Source organism: Opisthorchis viverrini, assembly GCF_000715545.1.
Source record: "Opisthorchis viverrini unplaced genomic scaffold opera_v5_538, whole genome shotgun sequence".
NCBI classification, from domain to species: Eukaryota; Metazoa; Platyhelminthes; class Trematoda; order Opisthorchiida; family Opisthorchiidae; genus Opisthorchis; species Opisthorchis viverrini.
Genome location: NW_008752203.1, coordinates 45,514 through 55,134, shown reverse-complemented (window position 1 = coordinate 55,134; position 9,621 = coordinate 45,514). Strand labels below are relative to the sequence as shown.

The 9,621-nt window shown below is 45.3% G+C and overlaps 1 protein-coding gene across 1 annotated transcript in view; it reads left to right on the top strand.

Annotated features, from left to right (window-relative positions):
- Positions 1-9,621, top strand: part of T265_15490 (hypothetical protein) — a gene marked incomplete at both ends in the record, with an annotated part of 64,824 nt that overhangs the window by 9,846 nt on the left and 45,357 nt on the right. Inside the window, 6 exons of the mRNA XM_009178361.1 lie at positions 1,390-1,567; positions 3,041-3,237; positions 3,722-3,801; positions 4,561-4,702; positions 6,648-6,813; positions 7,613-7,892. Coding sequence (XP_009176625.1) covers positions 1,390-1,567; positions 3,041-3,237; positions 3,722-3,801; positions 4,561-4,702; positions 6,648-6,813; positions 7,613-7,892 — 1,043 coding nt within the window. The remainder of the gene's footprint in view (positions 1-1,389; positions 1,568-3,040; positions 3,238-3,721; positions 3,802-4,560; positions 4,703-6,647; positions 6,814-7,612; positions 7,893-9,621) is intronic.

The following is a 9,621-nucleotide window of genomic DNA, read 5'->3' as shown; positions in this document are numbered from 1 at the left end:
TGAGCTAACGCCCTTATAGCATTTCGACCCAAAAGGCATTAGAGGCTAGGAGTGAGTGTTCCATAATGGTATCAGCAATGAAGTTGAAGAGGACAGCCCTGCCCTACATTGCTTGATGTAGTGAACTTAAGTGAGAGCTTCCCGTAAACCTTCACGAGTCCACTCGAGTTGACGTACGCACTTTAATGGATACCAACGACTTGTGGAGAAAATCTTTGCTCCATATACACCACCATAGTGCCTGACGATCCACCAAGTCAAAGGCAGCTTTTTAGTCAAGTATTACAAGTAGTTTCGCTGTTCCATAATCTATCACAGAGTGAATATGTGATCGATACAGTGAGTCTGCCTCGTAATGCGGTTACTCGTAACATGTGATCTGACTGCTTCAAGTCCGATTGCTCTCATTTGGCCTTGCTGACCTTGTTGCACCGAAGTTCTAATCACTTAAGCCCGCGTGATTATTGCATTATTCAAGTCCGACCACTAAGGCGGCAGTTCTCTGGTCCAAATGACCTACACATGGGGCAGATGCCTAGATGAATTTCATGGTACAGACGACCCCTGTCACTTGCTCGGACTCTTCATGAACAGTCGACTGTGATTTAGAAACGGGCCTCCCTTTTGACACAGCGTCATTGAATTCCTGATTCTGGTCATTCACAGTCAGTTGAAACTCAGTTGTTTATTAGATAGGGACTACTGTTGTCCTTCACTATCAATTTTTGTGTACTCACATTGAGGTAGCAGTGTGAGACTTTCAAATGATGGCCACATTTAAACCACGCTGCTGTCGTATGCCTTGTCTGCGATCAGTTTGGACGCATCTTGCCAGGACAGATCGGGGCTGGGTAGTTTTCTCTGCAGTCTATTGTAATCGGAAAGTGGAAAGGTTGGGTTCGGCTTCATCGGATCTTGTTTAATGCCCACCGTCTAGGTCAGTTATGAACTCACGAGTGAGATGGCCCAAGTGGTTAGAGCCCGAATTTAATGACCGGAAGGTCCGTGATTCGAATCCGACCTCCGCCACTCGACTTCCCCTGTCTAGGCTTGGGCAACCTGGCAGCATCCCAGCCCTCGTGCTTCCTTCGGGTAGCATGGCAGCTAGGCACCGGAAGGGTGTTACAGCTGAACGCTTTCTTTCTTTCTTTCTTTCTTCATCTCGGTACCCCGACTATGGATACGGAAAGCTATGAAAAAGAACATATACCACAGCGTATTCATATAGCACCGGGTTACTGCTAGTCCATCCGATAATGCAAATGTAAAATCCATATTTGCTTGTCAGCAGCCTTACTGAAGGACCACAGTGGATTGCTTTGAATGATCTGCCTTGCTCTGCATCGTTTGCCGTGCACTTCTACGAAAACACCATACACTATCCTCTAGTTGGTTTTTCACTCGATCTTACGTGCATTCAGATGAGTTTGAGTACTTTTCAGTTAACCGGTTTGAAATCAATTTCCATCGTATTGTTCTTATCAGTAACACATCGACTGGGTTTTTGGACCTGTTCTGGTCGCATGCGAGGAGGCTTGTCCCCGTGGTGAGATTCAATATGGAGTTGGTAAGCTTGTAAAATTCATTTTGATCTGTGAATGTCTAGGCCTGCACTTATTTCACTATTTCGGTATGTCAGTAGTTCATATCGATCGAACACCATAGTTTAAGTGTTTAGATGACAGGTCTCTCTGTTTTTTCCGATCATCGAAGCAAGTTCACAATCATATCCGCAGAGCAGTGTGGCTGGTGTTATCGAAGCGATCATTTGTCCGTTATGGTACACATCTAAACTAAACTGGCTACAGCATGCCAGTTGATGCGTAATACACTTTGTTTTCTGCTTACCGATAGACCATTTTTACCAGCTGCAGTTCTTGCTTCTGGGACAGACAGCGTGATTAAAGAATAATAACGCAATGTCCTGTCTGCCTCGTGGGACGCTCACTGCTATTGTTTCCCGATAGGGATGGTCGCTTCTCGTCCTGTCTGCCTCGTGGGACGCTCACTGCTATTGTTTCCCGATAGGGATGGATTGTCGCTTCTCGGCCTCTCATCCTAGGTCGATTCCAGTTTCTGGACGATATTACTACCAAAATTACTGAATCCGTTTTCCTCTGGAGAGGACGTTCAGAAGAGATCATCCATTAAAGGTTCCTTCGAATTCTAGGAGCTCATCCTTCGCTAGAGATCACTCTTGGCTTCATCCTTCGGGCTACTTCTTTTTTAAATGTTGTACTACCGTTCCTTTGGAAGCGACCCAGTTATGGGGCTAGTGTTGTGTGCGTTCGTTGAAATAAAAAATGCACAGAGCACCAGCTTGGGAGCGGTGATCTATCTGACATTCGCGAAATTAAGTTCAAAAAGCCCCTAACGGAGGCTGTCTCTGAGAGTGATCAAGCACACCCCTCCCACTTGGTAGCCCTGGTTGTGGAGATACCCGCTCGTGCAGGACAACCTTTTTGGTACTTAGTGAAAATAACGCGTTAGGTTTAAAATTCCCTGTTAGGGAGACGAATAAACTGTATATTGTGGTTAGGCCCGTAGCATCCTGGTCAACACTTCTGTACTGAATGGAGTAAACTACTCAAGACATAAAATTCCCTGTTAGGGAGACGAATAAACCGTATATTATGGTTAGGCCCGTAGCATCCTGAATGGAGTAGTACTGAATGGAGTAAACTACTCAAGACGCGTCATATTCCTCGCTTAACATAGAGTGATCAAGCACACCCCTCCCACTTGGTAGCCCTGGTTGTGGAGATACCCGCTCGTGCAGGACAACCTTTTTGGTACTTAGTGAAAATAACGCGTTAGGTTTAAAATTCCCTGTTAGGGAGACGAATAAACTGTATATTGTGGTTAGGCCCGTAGCATCCTGGTCAACACTTCTGTACTGAATGGAGTAAACTACTCAAGACACGTCATATTCCTCTGCTTAACATACTCCAATTCATTTCGCGCTACGTTTTGCAAGCCGTTTTTTTCACCGCAACTGCATTGACCTTGTTCAACTGTCCTCTACTTGTTATGCCTACAGACAAAGATATGTGCCGGAAATCATCTGCTCCCACGAGCTTGTATGCTCAGCAGTACGCGATTGACTGGAACCTACAGTTTGGGAGAGCCCACCTATCAGGCAGATAGATACCAACACAAAGTGTCGGCCGAATTTAGTAACCTATTGTGCACATTGATTCCGGTGGTTGAGTACGCCGGTCAACATGCGATCGAAGAGTAAGTTCCTTGCCGGTCGTATTTGTTCGCATTGATTTATTACCATGCGATGTGAGTAAACGTCTCTGGTTCATCCTTACGTGTTCCCTTTTTGATTGTATTACGGTTGTATTCAGTTTGGACTAGCTTTGAGTTTACTTGATGTGGCAGAAGTATGTGACGTTTTCACGAAGGTTGCTCATTCAGGGCAGGATGATTTCATTGTCTCCAGTAGTCTCTAAAAGCGCTACACACACCCTCATGAAACCCTATACCCACACGAAGGCACTGTTGAGCCCTCACAGTGAACTTCGGTGTATTTTTCCCTTTCATTTTACTCGTCAGAGCATTAATTTACCCACAAACTGGAACTTACGCATTTCCTCTCCTAACTACCGTTTGTTGCCCAGTTAAATCCACCCTAGATCCGTGTACGCAGCTAATCAGCCCCTCCGGGAACAAGCTTTTTAATGATTCCATACCAAAATCTCGTGCCTATTTTCAGACCACCGAAAAATTGGGATCGGACGTTTCACGTCTTCCACTTTGGTCGCGGCAATTTTACATACATCCAAGATGAGCCAGGTTAGCCGTTTTTGTTGTACTCATTCAACCACTGGCGATCGCGATCCATACCCCGTGACCTCGTCACTTTTGTGTTATATCGTGCAAAGTATCTAACAATACTTATATGTGTCATCATTGTCCGCTGTAATAACCGCGTACTTGTCGTACAGTGGTTGTAGCTGCCACAGTTTCGTGCACCGATGATTCGGGGGGTAGGTAGCTGCGCATTGGAGACCGGAGCTGATAGATTGGTGCTGTCAAGTGGGGGTGGGGTCGGGTGGAAAAGGAGCTATGCATTGAAGGCAATAGCTTGGATGCACGAGCGCCATTGAGGGCGCGACTGGGCCATGTCTGACAATGTCTCTAACCATTGTTATGGTCCATCTGGGGGTCCCCATCTAGGAAGACGGCAATGACCAGCGCAACTGGGTTTGCTGGTAATGGCTTTTATACTTAGCTGCTAAGTCATTGTTTGGCCTCCCCTGGCATCGCAGAGAGTTCCCGCCCTGAGAGTCTCTTTGAAAGTTTCTGGTGGATTTACCAAGACAGGTGTCTATTAATTGCCGTGCCCCTTTTCAGGTGGGGATGGCATTCACAGTCGCAAAAGCGAATGAATCATAGGTGGCTTCTTTTATTATATGGCCCTGCTTTTTATGTGGGAGTTCGCCTATGATCGAATTACGAATTTCGTGCAACCTGTGGAATTTTCACCGAAATACCAACTACCTCTCGTTGGACGCGTTATTCAAAGAAACCTATTTACCTTTTTTCACATAGGTTTTGTTTCCAACGAACCAGATCAAGTTTACATGTCTGGAGGAGATGTCACCGTACGTCAAACTTGGCCGGTTTGGAGATTTGTCATTTGTGTCACAAAAAGTTGTCAGTTACACTATGGCCCTTGGGCCGATCGTCAGCGGTGAGTAGTTAATAGTAGCCATCTGTTCTGTTGTGGTGTCTGGTTCGGCTTATCGTTTTCGTCCACTGACTACGAGCTGAAGTCCCCATTGAGTGCTATTCATGCTGGAAATATTAAGCTGCCAGCTTTCACCTAGAGCAGACCAGGTTCCTAGATGTTATTGTCTTTCAGTCTTCGTGCTTTGTTTCCGTTACCTGATAGCTCTGTACCTAGGGGACACAATAAACGAACGATTTAACTTAGACGATGACATAATCGAGCGTTTTGTCAGCCAAACTGGAATATAGTGACGTCTGGTAAATGTCGTGATTATCGCCTGGAAAATACTTTTTATGAGATAGTACGTGGAGAAAAGGGTTCCTATATCTTTTCGCCCCTCCCTACAGTGCTGTATGCCAACTTAGGTGAACGCGTGAAAGCGTGTCATCGATATGACACGCTACCCCCCTGTAATGCCAATAGGGCGAAAGGGATTCAGAGCCGTCCACTCACAATGTCGAGCATGCAAACGAGATAACTGTTCGTGGATTTGACCCCATCGATATGCCAACCTGAAAAATTGTGCCTTGTTTTGGCATGTGGCATGAATAGTTCACATTGCTGCTACAAGACTGGGAATACCCGAAACTCATTTTTGTAGTTGTGCAAATGGTGATAGTAGACACATCTTTTAAGCTGGTTGGCTGTATCGATTTTAGTGGCATAAGCTGGTTGGCTGTATCGATTTTAGTGGCTTGGCGAAAGAGGTCGCCACCTTCTGGACAGGCCAGAGCAGCTTTGGCCAACTTGTACCATGTTTAGCGCAGTTTTGGCTTGTCCGTCAAGGGTCGAGTTTACAGTGCCGCTCCATATGATTATTTGGGCAAAATAAGCTAGCACCTACAAGCTAGTGTTGTTGAAAATCCCTTATTATTTGACTGTGTGTGTCTCCGGCGTTCGCTGGGAAAATGGCATTAGTAGTGCCGAAGTACGCTGAATGGCTTTCGGACGAAATAACTCGTATACGGTAGTTATTTGACGAAACATAATGGGTTGTGCTGGTTTATTCAAATGGTTCGTACTTGAGTGGACAGCTTGCAGCTCAGGCCTCTAGCAGAAAGCAAGTAGGTCAGCGACGTGGCTCAAATTTCATAGTCGTTCAGTAAAAGTACGTACGTACACATGCAATTACGGATAAGGCATTTCGGTTCTGTCAGTCACAGGAAGAAGTCTGATATGGCAATTGGACAAAACCGGCCTAATTCAGAATCCAAGCATGATTATCGTTCTAAAAACAAAACTTCGCACCAGTGCATTAGCCACTCATCAGCTACAAGTTCGCCATTCAGAATGAAAACGAGGTGGAATGTTGAATAAAATGCTTCCACAAGTTAGCAGTATGCTACCCTTTCAGTAGGACTCTTACGACTGCGTTTATTTTCTTTTGTCTAGCTCAACAATAAGCACCCGGGGATCTCAAGTCCCTCATTGATATTGTCGATAAATTGACACCTTATTTTCATACTTTGACTTCGCACAAGTCAACCACTGGTTTGTTCAGTTAGTTGCAAAACGCTTGGAACCGACTAAGTAGCCATCGTTTTTCCGGAAAGTTTGGTAACAATCGGTAGATTTGTCGACTAATTCAACTCTAGACGTAAACGCTTCGAGTTTGCCTCGTGCTTGACTATGTAGTATACTATGCACTACTTTGTTTCCTCTTTGCGCCACTGATATATTATGGGCTTGCTTGACTTTCAAACAGATTCGGGTGTCCATTTCCCGTGATCTATCGAAAATCTAAGTTGATGGTTCATGTGAGCCAATGCAGCCTATTTTTGCTCGTTTATCTGACACTGTCATCTGTTCTTCCTCTAACGGCACTTGTAATTGCAGACCTCGGCTTTTTTGTCAGTTTCAGGGTTACTTATCACCTACACGTTTTTTTCCTCTTTTGTTTTCGCAGGGATCTATTGTGGCATTTCTTCTTCCCACCATCGTATCAACCGGCAAAGATTAGCGACCCACCAGTGACTGGCCAGTACCGTGTTCCAAAAAAGCTGGTGGTCGAAATCAATTTTGCCACCAATTTGCAGCTGGAGCTTCTGTTTAGCCAGCAAAATGTGGTCAAGGTAGGGAGTGCTGTCCACCAAACACCTGTCCTTCATGTTCCTTTCTACTTGCATTTTACTCTCTCCTGTCCGGTCACCATTGGTCGTTGATTTGGGAGCTTGCCTTTTAGAGGAATTTCAGAGGTCAAGGTCCCTAGCATATTTTGACCTTTGGAAATTGATGGAAAAGTTTGTAGAGACAATTCAAGATAGTCGCAGAATTTTTCTCAGTTGTACAGTCCTCATGTTGCATTGAGCTGATTACCTTAGTACGGTGGTAGGATTTCGCTCCTATCAGAAACCGTCAGAAGCGAGTATCATCCGCCACACGGATTCGACAGCCTCTCTTCCATTATGCAAGATAAGCTGTTCCACCGCTGCCCACTGCATGTTCTTCGCCTGTGCAGTCTAGACAGGCGGTCGTCTTCATGGTTGAGAGGTACGTGATATGCCCGAAAGAAGAAAGCGTTCAGCTCTAGCACCCTTCCGGTGCCTAGCTGCCGTGCTACCCGAAGGAAGCACGAGGGCTGGGATATTGCCAGGTCACCCAAGCCTAGACAGGGGAAGTCGAGAGACGGAGGTTGGATTCGAACCACGGACTTTCCAGTCAGTAAATTCGCGCTCTAACCACTTGGGCCATCTCGCGTGATATACCCGACGAATCAAACGATGGCTCTGTGATTATCCTAGCTGTGTGGATCAGTACTTGTAATTGTCGTTGTTTTTAACCATATTCATCCACAGTCGAAAAGTTTCTACTGTACCGGTCACAGTACCGTTCTATTTGAGTCCTTCCGACGCATCTCTCTATACCTGATAGACGCTGCACCTGAGTGCATTGCCTGACTCTTCAGTCAGGCTCAACATACCGTGGCTGGTTGGAATCGATGGATTTCGTACCCGTATTCGGATCAATCTGGTTCAAGGTGGAATTGCGGCTCAGCATTTATGGTCTGATGTCTTACGTACTCGGCAACTGGATCTTGATTTGCTGATGCACTATCCACGTGAATGGAATATGCCTCAGACGTGGGATTTTGATTTGAAGGCGAAAAGCCCGCAATTCACCATGTTGTTTGATTACAAACGATTCTTCAAAGGTTAGTTTTGCACACATGTATACCTCCTCAGGTATTCTGCCTCACAGTTGACGCTTGTTTTTAATGGCCTATAAGTTGCCCCTCTCTGTGGTGACCACTTGAAGAGTCCCGTCAAAACCAGTCTGAGAGACTCAACGAAAATCGCATATGATGGAACCGTAGCAGATCGCTTTGTAGAAAACTATCGGTACTCTGTTCTTTCTCTGTCCTTTCTCTGTCCTTGTATTCTCCTCGGGGTGCTAGGTCCATCGACGCAACTTAGGTGCAAACAGGTGCAATTTGTTAACATACTGAACCCAACTAGCTGAGATATCATCCAGAAAAGTTGACCCTAATATCGGCATTATGACACTGAAACCGTCTTCTACACAGCGTGTGTGGGTTTCACCGAACATAAATCTTCAACCAGCACTATCAATATCAGGGGTCACGAGATCCAATCATAAGATGGGGAGAATCAAAGATATCCACAGTTTTCGCCAAAAAATTCACATCGACAATTCACCATTTGAATGAAAATTAAAGCACGTTGCACGTTTATCTTGATTTATTACTTCACTGGAGGCGTTTTGCAGCAGCAGTGTATCCATCATATGCTTCTATCCACAATTCAACCCAGGTTGACATGAGATTTCACGTCCTTTTTAACTCTTCTGTATGAGATCATGTCGTAACAAGATACCTAACAGGTACGAGGTGAGAGTTGCGATACATCCATCCTCGACGGTCGGTGTGAAAGTGAACCATTAACCGGAGCTGCACTCGGAATTGTTGCTTTCTCAACAAGCTTTGCTGCTTATTTGAATTGGTGCAGCTTGGGTGCCGTACTTACGCACGTGTTACCTTTCTAAAGCACTAAGCTACAAGGTTGTCTTTTCAGAGCAATCATTCACTGGGACATACGGACTCGCTGGCTTACCATCTATGAGGAATACTTAGTTATTTGACTCAATCCTCCAACACTTGTACATAAGCTGGAGTAATACAGTTTTTACACTTGATAACTTGAATGGCTGCGTTCAGCTTTAGACCGTATCAGTGTCTAGCTGATGAGAAAACGCACAACAGCAGCTTAGATTGGAGCGATCGATCAGCGAGTGTACCGCGGATGATTAATGATCCGTCATTTGGAAGTACAAGCTATTGACAAGGTTTTACAAGACCTAGCTAGCTAACTAAAACCAAATGGCCAGGTAAACAGTACCATATCTCTATTGCGATCTCGAGGAGGTGGACCGCATTAGAAAAACGGGCGGTATCATGGGGTGGAAGAAAGGCCTAACTGCCAGATAGCTATGTGCTGTCACTCCGCCTTCTCCTCCACTTAGTCGGTACGGAGAGGGTTGTCAGGTAGTGCGAATTCTGTATTTTCTAACCCGCGTGGGAACATACGACCCGCTTGTGCGAGCGATACAATGGTAAACAGCCCACGTGCAGTTTTTATTCTCACAGTTATTTCAGAACGTTACGGCACGCGACGGTCCACACAGATGCATTAATCCGTGAAATATTTGTATAACTTACACTCCCCTTCCGAAGAGTGATTTCTTCCAAGGATGGAAGAAGATACCGAATTAGGAATTGTGTAACCTTGTTCTAGAAGGTATTAAGTCACTGGTGGGGACGGTACAATCAGGAAAGATGCAAAATTCAGGTCGCTGGTAGGTCAGGAAATAGGGCTTACCAAGTGATGTTGCCAGTGGCTGCTGGCAAATCCACTAAAACAGGA